This window comes from Chroicocephalus ridibundus, chromosome 15 (genome assembly GCF_963924245.1).
Source record: "Chroicocephalus ridibundus chromosome 15, bChrRid1.1, whole genome shotgun sequence".
Taxonomy (NCBI): Eukaryota; Metazoa; Chordata; class Aves; order Charadriiformes; family Laridae; genus Chroicocephalus; species Chroicocephalus ridibundus.
In genome coordinates this window covers 6310989-6332792 of record NC_086298.1, presented here as the reverse complement: position 1 = coordinate 6332792, position 21804 = coordinate 6310989, and the positions used below count along the sequence as shown (strand labels likewise).

Sequence of the window (21804 nt, the reverse complement as noted above, 5' to 3'; positions counted from 1 at the left end):
AAACCGCTTTAATTCTGCGGTACAAAGAGTAACTTGTTCACGAGGCTCCATAAACCAGGGCAAAAATAACCTTATAGTCCAGGAGTCCTAGCTGCCTCTCCTGCGAACTGACAAATGTTCCCGGGTTTCCTTCTGTATTCTCTATGTATTTTTCTGCTCTGAAATTGAGTTCTTGCTGGGCTGGGAGCTGGGCTCCTAAAATGCAATTGTAGTATCACATAAAAGATTGCAGTAAGCCTTCTTGTCCGGCCATGTTAAGGTTTCTAGAACATATGAGCAAGAAGAAAATGTTTTTGTTGGGTCTCTCTGAAGATCTGCGCTAATGCAGTCTCCTCTCATGGGTGTGTTTATTGCTGAAATTAAATTTCTTGGTCAGTACTACATAACGATCTTTTGACGAACCTCAGGGGGGCTCTGTTATTAAAGCAAGGAGCTGCAAAAAGTAGACAGCGTTTATACGCAGTGCAAAGGAATTGGCCAGGAGAGGTGCTCTTCCACTTGAATTTGGTGGAAGGAGGGAATGTACAATGCTCATGTTTGCAGTGGAAGATATCTATTGAGAAGCAGTTGCAGTCTGAGCCAATACGTAGGGATGCTGTTAGTATATTACCTTCCTTCAGGATGGTATGTTTGCCACTACGGAATGTCACAGCTACAAGATCATAGGCAGCTAGCTGCAAATGCTATATTGCTGAAATTGAATGTCACTGTAGCTGTTACGGGGAATCTCTAAGCCTTAAAGTACAAACCTAAAACAGTGAGCTAATCCACTTGAGCAAAGCACAAAGGGCCAGACTTGCTCATGCAACTGCTTTTCTCTTGTGTTTATCAGGTTGGAGAGCATTTTTTCCTCACAAAGCAGATGAGCCAGGTACAATATGCCCATAATGATGCTGGAAGACCAGTTCCTCCTCCGAAGTTATCGTCTTTTGTTTAACAAGAAAACATCAGACTGAGATAAATTCTTTGATGAAAGGAGTAAAGTTGGGTTTTTTTTCACTAGCAAATTGTGTTTTCTAGGAACAAATGTAGCCCTGCTGCAGCAAAGCAGCTCGTGGAAGTATCTTATTTTAATGGAGAGAGTCACATTTTTGTCAAAGTAGTACCAATGAGTAAACACAAGCAACTTGTCTGAAAGTTTCAATGTGTGCCTCTTCAGGAAGTCCTAAACTTTCATACGGGCATGTGTCCTACTTTTTTTGACTGCATCTATCAAGATTTTCTTCCCTTTCCATACGATATATGTTGAATTATACAAGCAGTTTGTCAGTCTCCTGTGCCTTATAAATAGTGCAGGGGGAAATATCTTTGGTCTGTGTTACCTTTAACTTCTAATCCTCTGTACTGTGCAAGTCATTAAGTGAACTCTGAAACTCGTTTATAGAGCAAACATGCTCTTTCTGTCATTAATGTCACCTTGTTGTTCTGTAGGATTCCAAGATACCTAATGCATGGAGGCTTTTTGTATAGAGCATCTGCCTTCAAGTAAAAAAAACTAGTAGGGAAACCCCAAGGTCCCCAGTGTATAGATATATTGTTGCATGACATCAAGATTGCCTTAATATACTTCCAATGTGTTTGGATTTCATTCGAATGTTGCTCTACAGTAACTGCTAGATTCTTTTCCATCCCCCAAGTATTTATTTTTTTTTTATTATTGCATTACTAATGCAGCTTTCAGCCCAAATCTGTACTTTAATGCAGCTCTGCATACTAAAATAGAAATAAGACTGGGAGCGATGATGTGATTGGGTTTGCCCTGAGGTAGCTAGTCAAGAACATGTGTGTGCACTTCAGAAGTGAGCAATGCAAAATATAACAATAAATTCCTTTTCAGGTCACTTCCTTGCCTGAACTTTTTCACCCTGAGACCCATCAAGATTTGCATCCTTGGTTCATTTTTGTTGTCTTGGTTTAGAAGAGGAGATCTATCACTGGTCAGAGGAAGAATTTACCTAGCTCAATATGCTTTCTCTGACAATAGTTAACAACAGATGAATGTGAAATATGGGTAAATAAGTCTTCTAATAACTGATGGTTTGGGGAATGTAGCTGATCTGAGCCTAGTTTTCCAACTCTGATAAAATGCTTGGAATTGCATTGATAGAACTGATACCTCAGGATCTTGACAGGGAATTTTGAGTCAATAGCTAAGCAAAAAAGATACAAGCAAATTAAGTATTTCTATTCTCTGAATACAGCTCCTCTGTTTCAGCTGCTGCTTTGCAGTGTTGCCTGGATGACGCTTGGCTGAAGAAGTGGCACAGTGTGGTATTCCTGCTTAAAAGCACAGGAAATCAAAGGTTGTCAAGCCACTTCTGCATGTTGCAAACAAAGCAACAAAGTAATTTCCAGTTTTTAAGATAGAAAGTGAAAGAGGAAAACAGGGGGTTGGTGCCCTTAACCTGGCTGAATAACGTATTTCAGGCACAAAGTCTTGTATAGTGATATATGTAGTGAGGCTGCTTTTGATGTCATGCTAGAGGCTGCCTTGTCTTACAAGTGGAATCCCCACTGCCCTTCTTGTTCCAGCACTTGGAGCCTTATAGCATGTTACCCTGAAGACTTATTTCATCTTTATATTTCCTCCCCTAGCCGTGCTACTGTACATCTCCAGTGCCTGAATTGAAGAAGCCAGTTTGTCTGATCCTCCTGCTCTTGTCTGCCCAAGTCATCTGAAATGTGGTTGTTCTTATCTCATGTGTCGTTTCCCTGATTCTGACTTAATTTCATCACTTTGTGCTGCTCTTTCTGGAGCAATAGGTGTGTGTAGATCTTCCCCCTGGCTCCTAAGTGGACTCGAAACCTGGGCTGGGAATGTTGTCCATGTCACACGTGCTCTGTTCTTGTAGTTTGTTTACAGAAGCAATTTATTATGCCTACTGCAAGAGGGCAGGCAAGACTCCCATACACTGTCTTCTCCTCGGCACTCAGCCAGCTTGCCACAGAACTTACAAATCTGTACTTTTTAATGTGTATGACTTGAGAGGCTTAGCTGGAGCAGAAGGAAAGCGTTTCTCCAAGACACTGTAGACAGAAAGGTGAATAAAAGAATAGGAAATAATGTAGATGCAGTGGGGTGCTACTGCATCAGTTGTTTGTTTGTTTTTTAATAAAGCTTTATGGCTGTAACTACTCATAGGAGACAAGTGTAGAGAAAACTTCAAAGTTGAACTGCTTGTACCCACCAATAGTTTGTGTCTAAGAACACACATTCATTTTCTGCTATTAGGAGTCAGATTGCACATATTTTTACTTGGAATTAAAGCAGCACTAAGGTTGTTGATTTAGGTGACTAAATTTGGCTAATGGGTTTGTTGTCTTGTCTTCTGTGAGGACTTAGTGTTTTTTCCTTTGAATGACCTGGGAGCTACTTCAATTTACACAGTAAATCAGATCATTTTTTTTATAATGCTGAAACCGAGATGCTGTGTAGGTTTTCTATCTACCTTTGTCCTGAGACAGAGAAATCGGGATTTTGGCCAAAGCAGAAAGCTTCAGGAAAACATGGAGCACAACATAAGTGGAATTTTAATTCCTAGAAAGCTCATGCCTTTAAATGCAAGTGGTGCTTTTCCTACAGAAACGCAGGATTTGATATTGCAAGTTGGAGATCAATAACTAGAGTATTGTCTCAGTGTGCTAGAAAGGGAATCTATGGAATAGGATACCTTTTTCCTCGGGTACAATAAGCTTAAAATAAGTTGGTGCAGCTCAGATGAATTTGTTATGCAAAAAAACTGATGCCGGGGTAGGACTTTTTCACATATTGACCACAGACATCTATAGGAATGGAGCTGAGACAGCAGAAAGCTGCTAGAATGATGCAATACCTCAAAGATTCCAGGATTAATCCCACTGGAATGGAAAAACTAGATCTGTGTTATTTGAAAAACAAATGAAAGACAAACTCTGGTTAACTCTGAAAAGTCTGAAATAATGCGAATGGGTTACAGTCTTATTTTAACTTGTAGAGTTGTACCAGGGGTTGTGTTACTCCAGACTTAGTAATTTACAGGAGATATTTTTATTTGAGGTGTTAGAGATTGTAGGCTGCCTCCTTACCCTTCCTTCACTTGAAAATACTCTGCAGTTTTTGATATTGTCAAGTCATTCTGACAGCCCCACAGACAGAGAATTACTGTTACAGCTGAGGAAGGGGAAATAGAGAGAACTTGCATAGAATTACATAGGAAATAAGTGGCCAAACCAGGAGCTGAAACAAAACTGCTCAAGTCCCTGTCTGATGCGCTAAAACAAAAGCTCATTCCTCATCTTCGCCTCCTTTGTCAGTGCTAAGCTCATGCAGGACTAAGAGCAAGATGCTCAAAATGGAGAGCCCTGGATTTCTCATTCACCAGAGTAATTAGTCACTACTGAATTAGCAAATTATTCCTTGTCACATCTACCAAGGGAAGGAGGATTGTGTACCAGATTCCCAGCAATGTAGGCAGGACTTCTTTTAACAAAGAAAACTACATTCATGCTATAGGAACCATGTTTTGAAGTGGTTCTTCTCCCACCAGGCAAGGAAGCAATCGATCATATTTTCAGAAATGCTCAGTGGCTTTTGAAGAGCTGTGTGAACAGCTGAGTACTTGAAAACCGGGCCACAAACTAGCAAGGTCATCGGCAGATGCAGTGGGCATGCCTAGCTTTGCTCAAAGCTCTTGGGTTTAGAAGAAGAAAAAGCAAAGGAGAACTTGTGGGCTGCGGCTGCTAAGTCAGCATTTGGAGAAGGGATAGTGAAAGGTTTCCTTCCTTTGAAATGATTTGAAGTAGACAAAAATTCAGGATTCTTTTGAATATAGAAGGAAGCTGCTGCTGCTTTTGCTTTGGCAATACTTATGTCTCGAGTAGTTAGCCAGGAGAAACCCTGGGTGGAGGCAGGCCTTTGGCTGCTGTTTATTCTCTTTCAGATGTATCATATGGTCTTTGTGCACTGGAGCAATGTGGTGTCCTCTCAAGCCCCAAAGTGCAGAGTGTGAGTGATTTTGTTGTAGTTCATGTAATAGTATTTTGTTAAAAGGAGGCACGCTAGTTTTTGGGCTCTGCCTCAACTTCTCTTTTCTTCCTGATGAAAGAGATCAATTTTTTCCAAAGTACAGACAGCTGTACTAAATGGGCTTGTTAGTTAGCTTGGAACCTCAGCTGAAGGAGCTATAGCTGTTACAGGATTAGGGGGTCTGTGCTGTGAGTATAGGCTTCTTCAGAGCAACAGGCTCTTATCCTCCTTGGGAAGGAGCACTTGGGGTTTGGTGCCTTAAACTTTTTTGTGCCCATGGCTGAGATTCCCTGTTAGAATCCATGAATGCTTATAGAAGCAGAAGAGCCGTGTAAAGGGAAGGAAACAATCATTCACTCATCTGAAACTTCCTGTTTCTTTTCAGGGACTTTCTGCCACGTGGATCTGGCATCGTAACCAGACGCCCGCTGGTCCTGCAGCTGGTAAACTCCAGCACAGGTATGTGAGCTCCCTTCCCTGTGTGTCCAGCTGGATTGCTGTCTTAGTGAAGAAAGGTATTCGCTGCTCACTGGGGAAAACTCCTTATTTATTTTTTCCACGCTAAAAATGACCTGCAACTGGTTTTCATTTCTACCTGTTTAACATCTGATGCATTAAGTGTTCAGAAGCCAAATGCTTCTTAGTTGTTTTGTTTATTAGGCAAGGCTCCATGCACACACTTATCACAATTTTCCTCTGCCTATGCATCTGCGAATCCTTTAAGTGGGTAAGACCTAAAAACCGGATGACCCTGTTGATAACCTGATGAAATAAGGGGAGATGATGTAATGTACTGAAAACCCAATGTGAGAACACTGGGATCTGATGAAAAAGACTAGAGAGTTCTGTGGCTGGTCCTTCGGGCTGTTCACTGGTTTTGCTACTTATTTGCGGGGTGTTTTCATTACCATTCCCCTTAACGTAAGTTAAAGTCTCATCCAGGAGTTGGCAAGAGAATGTTTCAAGGTATTCTTCCTCTCTTGTCAGGTGAACTTGATCTGTCTATGGCAGTCCTCTTGTCTACAGTAAGGAGACAATTTGACTTTAGAAAGCTTTTAAAATTGAAACAAAGGGTTCTTGAATTGGTTAGCCTGTTCAAGAACTGACACAAAAATCCCCAACCACCAGCCAATTCAAAACTATGTCAAGAGAAGGTATTATTTTCTCTCTTGACTCTCTTGAGTCTGTTCTCATTACTTAACGAGACTGTTATTTACCCCTAGTACTTTAATACAGAGCTAGTCCAGGTTCTGAGTACCAAAGTATCTCCTAGTGTGGTGGACCTAGTGGTGTGGAAGTCACTGCTGCTGCAGGCAGATACATGCTAAGTTTGCTTAGCATCAACAGAGAAGGTCCTGGATTATTACTTGAATGAAGACAAGCGAGGATGCCACCTCTGCCGCGACAAAAGCTGGATTGTGAAGATGTTGGGCTCAACTGAATTCTCTCAGATGTTGTTCAGATAATGTGACTACAGTAACTTCTTCTATGCCAACCTGCCAGGTCCCAGTGGGAAAGGCCCCTCCCAGACTTTCTCTTCAACTGGTTTTTGTTTTGTTTGCTTTGGGACATATGTTTTCATTACGCTTTCAGTGTTTTACTGATTCTAGTGACTATTTCTGACTCTCTGCTTCTATTTAAATAGAATATGGTGAGTTCCTACACTGCAAAGGAAAGAAATTCACTGATTTTGAGGAGGTCCGTTTGGAAATTGAGGCTGAAACGGATCGTGTTACTGGCTCCAACAAAGGGATTTCCCCTGTGCCCATCAATCTTCGAGTCTACTCTCCCCATGGTGAGTCCTAATGCAGCATCTGAGTCAGGAGATAGATGAGGCAGGTTGCTGCTTTGTCATGAAGTAAGGACAGGAGAGAGATGAAATGGGGAGCGTGCTTGGTTTTGACCTTGGTCTTCATGTGCCTGGGCTACGCTGTATCAAACCAGCACCCTTAGCTGTACTGCTTACATGGATTTGTCTGCCAGCTGAAGTATCTGACTGCTAGCAGAACTTCTCGTTGAAACAACTGATGTCTTTATAGAAAGTTGTTCCTGAGGGTGTTCTTTTCCATCAATGTGGGCATTACAGTGAAGAGCTCTTGTCTCTCCCTGCCTTCTGATACGTCTTTACCGAGCAAATAAAGGGCACAAAAAAAAATTGATGGGGAGAGTGTGGCTTTCTTGAAGAGCACTTGCCTTCTGTTTGCCTGTAAATATGTACTTTGTATAGGTCTCTCCAGGTAATGCCTGTGTCATATGCCACTGAGATCATTGGAAGAATTACACTTAAAGAAGGGAACGACATAGTCACAAATTTGCCAGCTCTTTAAATGTGAACAGCTATATGGGCATTTTTGGAAAGCAGCAGCTCAGTGCTACAAAACTTTTGACTGGGTAGAACTTATGCCTGATTTTTACTTCTTATTTTTTCTCTCAGCAAGACAATTAAACAGTTATAGGGCTGCGTATTGTAGTCCTTCAGGAGAAGGCCCAGCTGACTTTAACAGGAGCCTCCCTTGAATAAGGGTAGCAGGACTGAGCTCTTCCATACCGGGGACAACTCTAAATGAGTGGAACCAACTCTTCTGACCCTCCAGTCTTTGTGATGAAGTGAAAAAATGCACTGTCATCCCTTCCCTTTCAGTGTAGCCTATGTGGAAGGACTTTGAGGGCACGGTTTCCCCAATCAGTGTGAAAACAAGTGATTTAAAGGGAAGCGTAATGAGATTATTGACAATCATGACTAGTAAGAAAGAACTAGAAAGCTCTGTATGCTTCTGTGGGTGCATCTGTTATGCCTGTTATATATTGGAGACACTAAAGCAACAGGTGGTACTTATAGACCGGAACATTCCTACTTCATACCTCAACATTCCTTTGTGGTTTTTCCTGTTTCCTATGTCTAGTCCTGAACCTGACCTTGGTGGATCTACCGGGTATGACAAAAGTCCCAGTAGGAGACCAGCCCCCTGACATTGAGTTCCAGATCCGAGATATGCTCATGCAGTTTGTCACCAAAGAGAATTGCCTTATCCTGGCAGTATCCCCAGCAAACTCTGATTTGGCCAATTCTGATGCCCTGAAGATAGCAAAGGAGGTGGATCCTCAAGGTAAATATCTCTTAATTTAGCATGACATTACTAGACAGTGGCCTGATTTTCCTTTCACCTGTTGGTTGTGAGTAGCCCAGTAGCTGTGGGCTCCTGTCTGTCATCTTGGGTTGTATCTTCACCAACACACGTTCTTCTAAGATGTGTTAGTGAGTGTTAACAGTTACTGTAATAGAATTTTTGTTATTCCCCTTTTACTCTTTTGTCTGAAAACGTGAAGGATTTCCTTTCCTTCAGTCATCTGCATTCTACCTGGAGAAAAGTAGGAAAATCTGCACTAAAATCCCCCTCTGCTGTGGCATAGCATGTGCATGTTTCAGCAGGATATAACTGAGAACTGAGCTCAATTATTGTCTGTTTTGCTCTCATGGCCTCTTGGATGTGATGGGAACTGTAATGTTTGAGTTCAAGAGCCCTTGAGCAGCCAAGTTGGGCAATCTGTAAGCTCTGTGAACAGAGGAAAATAATACAGGAGTTATTTGCTTCATCAAGTGTGTTTTGTGGTTTTTTTTTCCATAGGGCAACGCACTATTGGAGTCATTACTAAGCTGGATCTTATGGATGAAGGAACTGATGCACGAGATGTATTAGAAAATAAATTACTTCCTCTTCGTAGAGGTATGTTTGCTTATGCTTTGCCCATGATCTCCTTCCTCTGTTTTCCCTGTGTGAGGTGTCCTGGCCTCATCCCCTTCCTCCTGTGCATCCCCTTCCTGCAACACCTGTAACGAGTTGTGGTAAAGCCATCTCTGTTCTAGGCTGGAACTGAGAAAAGCTGGGGAATCAGGATGAGTCACGCTGTTAATAGGAACTTTTTAGGTATTTGTACCTTGATATGTAGTCCTAGCAGAAACAGAGCCTTATGCTCTTCTCTTTACTTTGCCTTTCCTTACTTCTTTATGAGACTGCCATGGTATATCAGATGAAATAACTTTGGACTGTGATACATGCTGTGTATAGCCATAGCTATCCTAAGGACTTTAACAGAAGAGTCTCAAATGATTGAGACAGTATGCTTTGTGACTGGGGGAACAGTAATAAATAAGCTAATTCTCAGTTGTATAGTCATTTTTGTCCTGCATACCAAAATATCAGAACTTGGGCCATTCAGATGAAATTCTAGTTTTAAATTCTTCCAATTGGTTCCTAATAATGTGTTGCCACTAGAATTCCCCTTTTCAATGCTGCCAGAGGGGTAACTTCCTTCACAGTCTGAGTCCCATTTACATTCTCATCCTTGCAACCATCTGATCTGTAACCCCACTCTTACAGGTTACATTGGTGTAGTCAACAGAAGTCAGAAGGACATTGATGGCAAGAAGGACATTCAGGCAGCTCTGGCTGCAGAGAGAAAATTTTTTCTCTCCCACCCAGCCTACAGACACATGGCTGATCGCATGGGAACCCCTTATCTGCAGAAAGTATTGAACCAGGTACTACCAATGGTTAAGAACTGCCACCCACTATGTCACAAGAATGGTCTCTTCTGAGATGGAAGTCCATCAGGACTCTTCTGAGATGGAAGGATACAGGAAAAGCTAAAACTTGTGGTCAACAAACTGATAAATACTTAAAATTGTTTTGCTGCAGGGAGACTTGTGAAGATTTGTTTAACCCTTCCTTCCATGAAAGGCATTTTGATGCCACGTCCTATGAAGTGGACCTGATGTGTATAATACTGACACAGCGAAACACATTAAGGCCAATAATGGAGCTTAGACACCAAAGACAGAGCAGTGCTTTATCCTCTTGTTGACACTGGTGCAAAATCAATGCTTGGTTCTGGGCGTTTACACTATCAGAATGCAAGGTCTTTCTGGTTAAGCTAAAAGATACCTTCTAAATTTCTAGTGGTCTCTGTACCTAACAGTAAACTGCAAAGATTGATTTAAATGTGATACTGGTAGTCATTTTCCCATCTATTGAGGCTATCTTATGTCCTGTCTCATACAGGAGCAACTTACCGTTGCTTGCCTCTCTGCTCCCTTGAAATACTCCCTTAAGTGAAGAATTACTCTTTCCTTCTTCCTCCTCATTTAAATATTCATCTTTAAACTGGAGTTTTCTGCAGCTGTGCTCTGTGGAAACCCTCTTATTAGAGCCACATCAGTGGTTTTGGCTCCTTCCACCTTGCCTTGTCACCCTTTTTGTTGAAAAAGGGCTTAACCACCACCTTGGATGTCAGTGGTGTGCTAATCTGAAGACAGAATAGCCTTTACCTTGGTGTAAATAGGAAATGCAAGTACTTCTATGTGAAGCTTATTCTTGGGTTGGAGGCAGCAGGCTTGTATGAATGGGAGTTTTGTACCAGAGTAGAAAGTAAAATGAAGGTCAAGAATAAGTAAGAGCTGGGGATGCAGGCTCATAACTGGTATCTGTCCTGGGATAGACTTTTTATTAGGACCACGCAGAAGGACTGAATGTAGAAGAGAGGAGTGTTCCACTTTGTTTTGTGGTGTAGATGTAGCAAACTTTTCCTCGTTAACCACTTAAAGGTTTATTATCTTAAAACTTTTTCTTGTGCAGCAATTGACCAACCACATCCGTGACACCCTGCCAGGACTGCGGAACAAGCTCCAAAGCCAGCTTCTCTCCATTGAGAAGGAGGTGGAGGAGTACAAGAACTTCCGCCCTGATGACCCTGCTCGCAAGACCAAAGCTCTGCTTCAGTAAGTGGCCTCAGCTGCATGTCCCTCCCTGGAGATGACTGCTCATCCACGACTTCTCTGCTTCATGCTTTTTGTTTTCTTTCAGGATGGTCCAGCAGTTTGCTGTGGACTTTGAGAAACGCATTGAAGGCTCTGGAGACCAAATTGATACCTATGAGCTGTCAGGAGGAGCTAGGATTAACCGCATCTTCCATGAGCGTTTTCCCTTTGAACTGGTGAAGGTACTGCTTCCCTGTGATGCTGAGAGCCACTTTGTCTTCTTGTCTGTTGTGTGCTACCTCTTCTTTCTGTCTCCTCCTTACTCCTTTTGGTATCTTTCATCTGTCTTTCCCTTTGACTACTTTGTTTCATGTTTTTCCTTTTATCACTTTTTTTACTTCTATTTATATTCCTTTATTGGAGCCTTCCCACAGTACTGACCTTTCCTTCAGTCCCTGTCCTTGTGGCAGAACTTAACTTTCTCTTAGATAAATGACAATATTTCTTTGGCTTAGTTCCTAAATGCTAAATTAAATGTGCAAAATAACTTCCTTTAACACAAATGATAGTAAATTGATGACTGAATGCCCTTGCACGTATGTTGTGTCAAAGCTACTTTGACTGAATTTCACATAGTATGAATGATCCTGAAACTTGTACTTTCTTGATCCTGAGCACCAGACTAGACCTAAAGTTGCCCTAATAGATACGCAGAAGCAGGAAGGAGGATGTAAGTGTACCTGGGATTACTTCTGTCTGTCCCCTATCAATGGTCTAGAGGTGGGAACAGTGCAGAAACTGTGTTACTGTCTTAACAGTTGAAGAGGATTTTTATTAAATGATAGTTTTATTGGATGGCAAAGTACACAAAACATGATCAGAAGTGGTATGTAAAAACTTTCTTTAACATCAGATGGAAGAGACTTGAGAGCCAAATCATTCCACTCCTGTTTTTTCTGCATTTTTGTGGTGTTTTTTTGCATTTGAATAAGATGAGGCCTTTTTAGTGAAATACTGCCTGCCTTACATTGGATAACGCATTTTTGTGTGTGAGTTGTAAATCTATTTGTGGTGTTCATTGAACAAACAGCTGCCAAGACCTCATGCTAAATCTTGGAAGACAAACCATTTTGTTTTAGAAAGCAATCTAGCGCTTCAGTCCTATCTCAAAGAAGCTCCTTGGGAGCTGCTGGGGCTTGGCATCTGTAAATGTAGACCCTTAGCTATTCATATTGGTCCAGGATGTCTGCATTGGCAATAGAAGCTTTATGGCTGGACTCTGTATCCAACGCTTGGACTAATATCTCATCTGTCACATGATAGTGCTGGCATGGGACCTCTTTGTAATGCACGCTGTTGTGTATCCTGGGATTGCGCAAATAAGTGTCAGACAGTTTCTGATGAAATTCTCTCTTTGTTGCAGATGGAGTTCGATGAGAAGGAGCTGCGGCGGGAGATTAGCTATGCCATCAAGAACATCCATGGTATCAGGCACGTATCATGCACTAGGCAGACCATTGGCTGCATAGCCTTGTAAATACCTCTAGATCTTCCAAATGGAGTTGAAGACTTCAGAGGTACGGTAGGTCAGCCAAAGGGGAGCAATAACCTCCTTGGACCACCCCAGTAGCTTGGGAGTAGGGAGAATCATCCAAGTTGGATTGCTTTCTCTTCCCATATGAGAGTTGCAGAAGCCTAAAAGGTAAAACTGCCTTGGTGACTAGACATTTTCTCCCTCCTTATGTCTTGACATAAGAAAGGACAGAAAGAGGGATGCTACTCCTTCATTTAGTTAAAACTAAAATGTTGCTTTTTACTTTCTGCCTCCATACTAACCAACAATTAGTTGTTCAAAACAGTTGTTGGTACTGAGCAGCTCCTCCCCTAAAGATCTGAGGGAACATCAGGGTGCCCGTCACTAGGATCCCAGTGGCTCCAAACACAGTTAGCAAACACTTGTGTTCCCCTTGGCAGAGGTTGGCTGTCAGAAAGCGTGGCCCTGAGACCCTGAGTTGTGCTGTTCCTGGGAAGCTGAGCAGGGCCTGGTGCCTGTCAGAGACCATCCACCATGCTTGGATGTGAACAAATACTGACCTGGCTTTATTTTTATTCCTTTCTTTTGCTCAGTCACCAGCTGAGCTTGAATAAAGGGTATCAAATGTGTTAGTGTCCTAATCATTAAGAAAATTTTTCAGAAAAGGCCTCCCATCTGCTGCACAACTCTGAGGTCAAATATGCTGCAGAGGGGTCAGCCCCTGACACCCTTGGGCCTGGTGATCGAGGTGAAATGGTGGCCTGGCCGTAGCTGTCCACCTGGGATCCGTTTTTGCACTCAGCACCACCTTCATGGGAGGTGCCGAGTGTCTCCCACTTTCCATTGACTCCAGTAAGGGCTTCTCAGGGGGACATGACACTCCCCAGCTCCATGTGCTGGGTTTCAGTGGTGGCGGTGCCTGCTCCAAGATGTGTGTGTAACGCTGTGACATTCTCCTTGCCCCTTCTCCCCACCCTGCCTTGTCTTGTCCCCACCCTGGGTGTTTAGAACCGGTCTCTTCACACCCGACATGGCCTTTGAGACCATTGTGAAAAAGCAGGTGAAGAAGATTAAAGAACCGTGCCTGAAATGCGTGGACATGGTCATATCGGAGTTAATCAATACCGTTAGACAGTGCACCAAGAAGGTAACCAGAGGCAGCATGGAGCTGGCACCTTCCACCCGCTCGCTGGCTGCGGCACAGCATTGTGACCTGGGCAGGGACTTGCCTGCAGCCACACTCGGTGTTTCTAACCACCTCCTCAGCATGACTAGACCTGAGCGGTAGCAGTCTGGGGCGATCCAGCCAACAAGCCAAACAGGAAGGGAAGCGGTGTGGGATGTGGGCCATGGCCTTGCTCCCTGAATGTTTTAGAGCTGAGGGATGCTGGAGGTGTCCCTGCCAGCCCTCTGTCTGTAGCATGACTCCTGATTCCTAAACCCAAGGGTATTTCATATGTGACCATGTTTGACTCTACATTTAGTATCTGGGTTTGTTTTCCAAGCCAGAAACTGGGATTTAAATTTTGTCCCCTCTGTTCTTGTAGAAGTGAGAGGGTTAATCCCAAACTAGCCTTTGGTGCTCCTGAAGGGGGGTGGAGGGTATATGGGCTGAACTTCAGAGGCTGCAGCAGTTATAGCTGTGGACTGTATTGCAGGGAGACGTTCCTGTGGTGTTTGGCTTGGTTTGTGGTTGGCTTGGTCCATATCCTGTTCTGAAGAGCAGAACATGGCTGAGAAGAAGCAAGTTAGAAAGGTCATCAACCTCTGGGGGGGTCCTGCTCTCTATGAGAGAGGGCGGGCTTCAGGTTTTCCCGTTTGGGATCCATACTGGTATTTGTTGGGGCTGAGGGAGGGAATCTACCTTTGTTCTGTCCTTTGGGTATGGCAGCTCTTGTTTCTGAGGTTGGGGTTGAAGGGCAGCGAGATAAGACTTGTGCCATCCCTCTCAGCCATGGCTTGCTGCTTCAGGCAGGGCTAGGTACTGGTGAAAAGGTACCTCAGTTAGGGTGGTGGTATGGGCGCTGGAGACCGAAACAGCCACTGGCTATTCAGGTGCAGGTAAATGGGCATAGCAGGAGGTGTCTGGAGAGTCTGACACCCTGTCTCTGCAAGGGTAGGGAAAGGTGCCCAAGTGGTGATATTTGCTGTTACTTGTAGAAATGCCTAGTCCTTAGGGCCAAGAGCCTCTATAGAAGGGCTCAGGCATGCAGGCATATGCTTTGCCTACCAGGACAGTCTGGGAAAGCAAAGTGGATGCAGTGAGAGATTGCTCAGGTTTCTAGAGTGCTGGAGGAGCTTCCTTTTTCTGTCCTGCTGCCCTCTCTTGGGGTGTGTGACTGTGGGGAGCACCCAGAAAATTGCCATTAGAGCCTGGCGACAGGTAAGCACAGGCCCTCAGGCTGCCAAGTATCCAGAGTCGCCTGCTAACTGGATCAGAAGGGCCCTCCTTTTTCATGCCCTCTGAAGTTTCCCTTGATTTGATCTTCATCCATCAGGTGCTATTCAGAATCTCCCATTCATTATTTCTCTTTGCATCCTTCCCTCCATTTCTGACTTTTTTCTTCATTGCTTCTTTTTGTTTCCTCTTTTACTGACAATTTCAGAATAGACCATCTCTTCTGACAGCAGCAGGTTCCTCAAGTGATCAGGTGGTGGGTGCACCAGGGTAGGAAATAAGGGAGGAGAAGAGACGCAGGGATGGGGGGGAAAGTAACAGACTCAGAATTAAAGCATTCCGCTTTAGCTGAAATCCTACTGCTAAGAATTTGATGGTTGACTTCGGTGCTAGGTGTTCTGCGTGTGCGCTGGTAGCCATGGTTACAATTTTGTAACTGAAGAAACAAAATATTGTCACTCAGGTACTGGAAGACACTGATTTTTTTTTTTAAATTTTTTTGTGTGTGTGCAGGCCCCTCCAAGTCTGGTGGGGGAAACAGCGTATATTGAGCCTAGCAGGGCAACTGGATTAGTAGGAAACTGCTGCTGAGTCAGAGGATGTGAACTTAACTCTGGAAATGGCCTTTCTTTGCTCAGAAAGGGGCATTGTTGGCACCTTCAGAGAGACCCTTGGGTGAAGCTGAATCCTGTAGCACATTCCAACTCTTTGCTGCTTGAAAGGCAGACTGATTGTAGGTCCTATAATATGTGTTGAAGAGTGTTTTAATACTGGTGTTGCTTGGGGTCTTGCAGGTGTTATCCACAGAGATTTGAAAGATGAGGTGAAGAAGGAAATATCTGACTTAGATGAGGTGGTAGTTATTTATAGCTAGTCCTGGATTGGTTGTTAGCTGTAGGCACCCCAAATTTGACTATTACCTGTACTTTTAGAAAGGCAGTATGTCCTTTCCATGTCAAGGGGACGTTGTGCCCTTGAAAGCACTTACAAAGCAGTAACGCCCCACACTAAAACAAGTAACTCAGATTCTGCAACAAAGAGCATCCTGGTAGAAGCTTTGAAGTGTTAAAGATGTTCTGAAAAACCACTTTGTGTGCAGTAGTCCAGAATTGTATCTCTCCTGGCTGTGTTTTGGTAACTTTAGTTTCTGTGGACTTTCTGCTCTTTTGTAGTGGAGCCAGTGAGAATACAGGCCGCTTAGTGTCAGTGGAAACTAGTAATTTCTTATAAACCTCAACAGGCCTGTGTTGGGTCTGATGCTACAGGTTAGCCGGGGCAGAACAGATGCTTTGCATGGTTATGGATGCCCTGTAGCATGTTTGCATTTTCCTAAATACTGGGTACATCTGTTCTTACTGAGGAAGTTAACGCTGCAGGGAAGGTGAGTGAGATGAAATATGCTCCATAAGTGGAGCAGTTTGTCTGAATCTCTGAAACTGAGAGACTTCAGTTCTGCCAAAACAAGATGTGACAGACCTTTGCAAGTCTTAGCTTGGCTCCTGTTCAGGCTTCCTGCATCTGGAATTAGGAAAACATGAAGGGGAGATAACCATTGGTGGGAAGGAAAGGGGAAATGCCTGAGACAAAGGGAAATGAGACCTGGTGAGCCTCTAGGAAGAGAAGCAGTGGCTCACTGTGGCAAGCAGCTTTGTCCTGAAATCCAAAGAAGCTTTCCTTCAGAAAGAGATCACTTGATCCCTGGGGGGTTCCATCCTTTCATCTTGCTCTTGACAGCTCACCATTTCACTGGCCCAGCTGCTCCTACCTCATTCCCCCTTGCCACTTCCATTTGCCTGTAGACTCTCCTGATACTTGGCAGTGCACAGGCCCCATAGCAATGCTCACCTGGTTCAATAAACTAATGAAATGAACCAAAATCTCACTTCTCATTTTGCCTTGTGTTTTCTCTCTTTTCCCTTTTCCTTCCTCCTCTTTCCTCCTCCTTCCTGTTCTTTCTCTGCTTTGCTTTCTTCTTCCTCGTTGCTTCCTCCCACCCTGCCCCTGCCATGCAGAACGGGTCTCTTCACGCCTGACCTCGCTTTTGAAGCCATAGTGAAAAAGCAGGTGCAGAAGTTGAAGGAGCCGAGTCTGAAGTGTGTGGATATGGTAGTGAGTGAGCTCACATCCACCATCAGAAAGTGTAGCGAAAAGGTAAAGAAACAAAAAATGCAAAGAAAGGTCAATGCCCACCCTATTCCCACACTCTTCCACGCTGTTTCTCTACACCCACCCCAGGAACTCCAGCAAACCTAGTGAGAGAAATTGGTTCTAAAGATGCATCTAAAGGAGAGCAGCAACCTGCAGGTGTAAGAGCAGTTTAAAAGCAGGCCAAGAGAAGTGGGCATCAGCTGATGGGCTCTTTAGCTGAGAAGTGAGCTGGGATCCAGTGGATTGCTCTAGCATACCCCTTTTCTCTGGTTCAGTGGCATTCACCTCAGTGTGGATCAAACTCTTTGCAAGCCCCATTTGCTATGCCACTGCTTGTGCATTTGGAACTTCTTCCTTGTTTTTTCTGGGACCCCCTTAAAATCTGGATACCCTAGAAAAATATCTTGCATCCCCACAGCATGAGTGGTCTGCAGGTTTCATCTTGTCTGCAGAGCTATGTTGAGCAGTAGTGCATACAAAACAACAGTCAATTAAAAGCTTGAGGTGCAAGATGTTCTGCAAGAGATATTTTGAGTCAATGGAAGATTGCAGTCCCAAAAGCTCGGGGAAAAGCTTTTCCAGGCATTACACCCTCTGCATCATTCTCCTGCTGATCTCTCGCTCCCTGGATTATGCTCAGGGGGAGGTAGTGTGGATGCTTTTCCTTGTATGCTGTGAACCACAGGAGGTGAAGCCTTAGGCTAGAAGAGGGCAGCAGTAAGTGGAGAGGGAAACTGTCTTGGGGGTCAAATACCGCTTGGAGGCTGGGGCAGGAGTGGGTTTCTTTCCCAGGCTGGCTTCCTCCAGGAGGGGGCACCACATGCCTCCTTAAAAAAAAAAAAAGGCAGATGTGGCAATTGGTGTTAAACTTAGCAGTGAGGGGCCAGAAACATGTCTGTGGCACAACAGAAGTATGTTCTGGAAACTGAGTTGGAAAGGGCTGTTTCATGGGTTATTTTAGGACTTGAAAATTACAATTCCCTTTCTCCAGGGTTACAGCCAGACTCACTAACATATACACCTATCTAAATGTAAGAATTGATATGAGTTCAGAGTGAAGGCAAGAGCTGAGCTAATACGGTCTGGTTGTATTTAGGAATACAGAGCTCACCTCTGCCTCTGTTAAGGAGTCATCTTTGACATGCCCCGAGCTCTGCCCAGTCTATTTCTTGAGAGTCCTGCTGTAGCCAGACTGTGGGGGCTGATGTGGTGAGGCAAAGTAACTCCTTCCCAGCCTGTTTCTCTTGTTGTTGTTTTTATTATTAATTTGATGGGTTTGATTGCTTACACTGTGTTCTATATCTGGCTGGAGATGTTTGCTCTGGGTGAGGAGCGAGAAAGATCATGAAGACCCCAAGGGTGTTGAATTCCAGTTTCTCTGTTGCACCATGCCGTTAGACTGGCTGGACACCCACTTGCTGTGTGGATTTTAATCTGTGATATGGTGGAGGACCCTGTGAGGATGTTCCAAGGTGATGCAAGGTGTTCCAAGGTATATCCTGTAAGGAAGGTGATAGTAGCAGTGATATTGTAGGAGACTAATGGCTGTAATAAAAGCTGGAGAGGCCTGGGAAGCAGACATTAGAGATGCAAAACAAGCGCCTGAATGAAAATATGTAGCAATACTACTGGAAAATAAAAAGAAAGCTTTAGTAATGCTTAAAGTCAAATACCTACATGTAATGAGAAGGTTAATCCTGCCTGTATCTCCTTCTGAAAGAGTAGAAGGTAAACTGCTATAGACCACTTTAGGATAGCAGCCGGCCTGAGGTGGGTTCTGATGGCATAAGGTAGTAACAGCACAGGGGCATTAGTTAATTTGTGATATCTATCTTGCATGTTATAGCCCTAACTGCTTGATGTGGACACGAGCATGTGCTATTAGGGGAAGCATCTGGAAAAGGCTGCTTTAGGACTGATGCTAATTGTAAGGTAATACCCAGCCTGCTGTGTTGTGGACTGATGCTGCATTTCTGATGACAAAAACAAACTTTTAAACTCACTAGAAGTCCTGCAAGGCTTCTTGAAAGGAAGTCTGCTTGGGCTGACACCTTTTGAATTAGCTTAACAGTCCTGTAGCCTTGGTTTGTTGCTGTCCTGAACTATTGTGTGTTACTGTTTGTGTGCTGCCACAATTATTTCATTTCACCCCAGATGGTGAAGAAATCTTTGTACGTGCAGTTGATAAAGCTGCATAGATGGAATAATATGAGGCTATTAATAAAGAACACAGAAGGAGACAAACCCATCTGTTGCGTGCTACAGAAGTACAGCTTTCCTGTATGAAAAGAGATTTGCAGTTGACTATTTCTTGACTGTTAGACAAAGTTGAGGGCTGAAGGGAAGGTAGCCATTAAGAACTGCTCTGACTGGCCTGATTCTGAGCTCCTTCCAGTTGGGTAAATGGAGAGTTAGCTCCAAAATCAACAGAAGGGCTCGCATGCTTATGCCAGCTTTACGTTTAAGAGGATAGTGTTCTAGCCAGTGTTTTTCCAAAAGCAGGAACCTTCTGTGCCAGACTGCACTGCAGCATCTCACAAGTGCAGGAAGGTCTTGCAAGTCAGCAACCCTTCAGCTAAAAGTTGATCTTTGTGCTGGCAAGGACTCTTGGAATCTGCAAAGAGGGGAACTAACGAACATTGGGACAAATTTGGTTTCAGAGGGCTGTGAGCTTGTATTTTGATTAAACAGGCAAATGCAGCTAAAACAGGATTGAAAACCCACTTGAGCTGGGACACGATCCCAGGCTGACAGACTTAACCCCTTGAAGGGTCGCCTGCTCTCCTGTCTTTCAGTCATGGCATTTCTGGGTGCTGTTTGTACAGCTGGTGATAACTCCTTGCCCCTCTATGCCCAATTGCATGTGCCCTGGTGGTGTGACGTTCTGTGGCTTGTCTGTGTTCTCTTTCCTTGCCCACCCTTGCTTCTTCTGTGCATGCTTGGGGTTGGAAGCTCCTGCACGGGGACTGATGCTGTTGATTTATTTTTGCACATGAATGTTGCTGGGTGACCTGGGTTCTGAATAAACCACAACTTGTTTTGTACTTTGTGTGCATTTGTACTGGTTGGGAGTGGGGTGGTGGGGGGAGGTTTGATGTGGTTGGTTTGTTTGTTTGACTGTTTTTTTTAATTTGAAGCAAAGAAGCTGAGACTTGCTTAGAGGTTTTCCAGCTTCCTGTTTTTGTTTGACATAACTTGCCCATCTATCCTTTGCCAACCCCCCCCCCCCCCCAAAGGAAACAGGAAGCTTTGCCTGTGTGTCTCTGAAGCAACCAGCTGCCTGAACCATAAAGATCATGGAGAACACCCACTTTGTACTTTCAAGACAAGGTGGTGGTGGGGAATGCTAGATCCACTTGTGGCTTTTTCCTGCCTCTGTAGGGTCATTGGCATTCAAAACAAACCACACATTTGAAAATAAGCAGTGTCAAAGCTAGTCCTCAATTTCAGTTCCAGGCTATTGCAACTCGACTGCAAGGGTGCTGAAAGGGTTTGAGACTATTTGTAGTCAGATGTTAAGAATATTGTTGCTGGTTAGACTAGGATCTGGCTTACAGTAGTGATGCTGCGCGCTTTTAGCGAGTTCCTTCTAGCATGTATACAGAACAAAAGGCCAAACCAGTTTAGGAAGAAGCTCTCATGTAAATTGGAGGAATGAAACAAATGTAGTACAGATCATAAGCAAACAAGATTTCTTTTTTTTATACACCCCTTGAGGGAATATAAAAGACTTATATTAGGAAATGCTGTTTGATGTTATAGTCAAATTGAAGGTAATATTAAAAAAAAAAAAGGGGGAATTATTTCAGAGGTGATAGGTGAAGTGGTGAAGAAAGGGCTAGATCCTGGGTCTGGAGGATTAATTTCATTTGACTGTGCTGGGCCTGATCTGAGAAACACACAGGTATGCTACTGAAATCACTAGAGGCTCATATGAATCTAGGCAAGTAGGTAGGTGCTGTGTGAAACCCACAGGGCTTTAAGGATGCTCATTTTGGAAGGGTTTCTCATGATGATCTCTGTAGATATTCTTTTGAAACACAGCTAGTGAAGTACTACTTCTCTCTCTGGGCAGGAAAGGATTCCCTCCTCAGTAACGTGGCAAAAGTGTGGTGTAGGTGCGATGTGAATAATAGACCTCAACTATGTAATCCTGCCCCAACACAGGTGGTGAGCAAGTAGCAGCAGCTGGATGCCCAGAGCACAGTGTTTCTTGAAGGCATGTCCCCCTGAGTTGGTCAGATCCTCTGTCTCTGCTGGCAGATGTTGACGGAGAGGGCCAGATGCTTTCTCTTAGTGTGTCAGCAAATGGAGATGGAAATCCACTTCACTTCCCAGGGAGAATTCCCATAGGATTTAGCAGGTTGTAGCAAAAGGCCATTCATCTATTTAGCCTACTACAATGAGATGCTGAATGTAAGAGAAATTGTTCACTTTAATGGGAAAAAACCCAACAAGCAATTAGCAGCGCATTTGCATCTGGGGTTTGTCAAGAGCCTCATACCAGGAAGAATGTGGTGGGTTTGGAGCAGGTCTCCGGTGAGGCAGAAGGGTTGCTGCAAGAGTGAAAAGGGCTTTTCTCTGAAGCCCAAAGCAAGAGGGAATGAACTTTTGTCCCCCGCAGACCTCCAGGAGCTTGGAAAAATCTCTGCAAGTCCAGCTTTCTAGAATTTCCCTTGAAAATATCTGATTGCAGGGTGTATGTGTGCATGCATACATGTGGGGGGGCTGCTCCCCCCTTTATACCTCCCTTTCCCATGTGCACGTGTGTTCTCTCTCTTGCAGCTCAGCCAGTACCCTCATCTGCGTGAGGAGATGGAGAGGATTGTTACTACTCACATTCGTGAGAGAGAAGGCAGGACCAAAGATCAGGTAAGGGATCAGGAGTGTGTGTAAGAGGGGAGGTTGGGTAGGGTGGGGGACACCTTTGAAGGGTCAGTCTAGGCTGGAGTGGCCTAAGCCAA

At 44.0% G+C, this 21804-nt stretch overlaps 1 protein-coding gene across 17 annotated transcripts in view; it reads left to right on the top strand.

The window, feature by feature from the left end:
- The window catches only part of DNM1 (dynamin 1), a 69416-nt gene that overhangs the window by 19374 nt on the left and 28238 nt on the right, over nt 1-21804 (top strand). For 14 of the 17 annotated variants that reach the window (XR_010073358.1, XR_010073359.1, XR_010073357.1 and 11 more), the window contains exons 2-11: nt 5391-5464; nt 6651-6800; nt 7909-8112; nt 8632-8730; nt 9385-9545; nt 10639-10781; nt 10867-11002; nt 12184-12251; nt 13303-13441; nt 21626-21712. Coding sequence is in view for 10 of the 17 variants with exons in the window: in XM_063352674.1 (XP_063208744.1) it covers nt 5391-5464; nt 6651-6800; nt 7909-8112; nt 8632-8730; nt 9385-9545; nt 10639-10781; nt 10867-11002; nt 12184-12251; nt 13303-13441; nt 21626-21712 (1261 nt within the window). In the remaining 7 variants the exon portion in view is untranslated. Of the gene's footprint in view, nt 1-5390; nt 5465-6650; nt 6801-7908; nt 8113-8631; nt 8731-9384; nt 9546-10638; nt 10782-10866; nt 11003-12183; nt 12252-13302; nt 13442-16704; nt 16844-21625; nt 21713-21804 lie in introns of all 17 variants that reach the window. The other 3 variants (XM_063352675.1, XM_063352672.1, XM_063352677.1) reach the window with 1 other exon arrangement.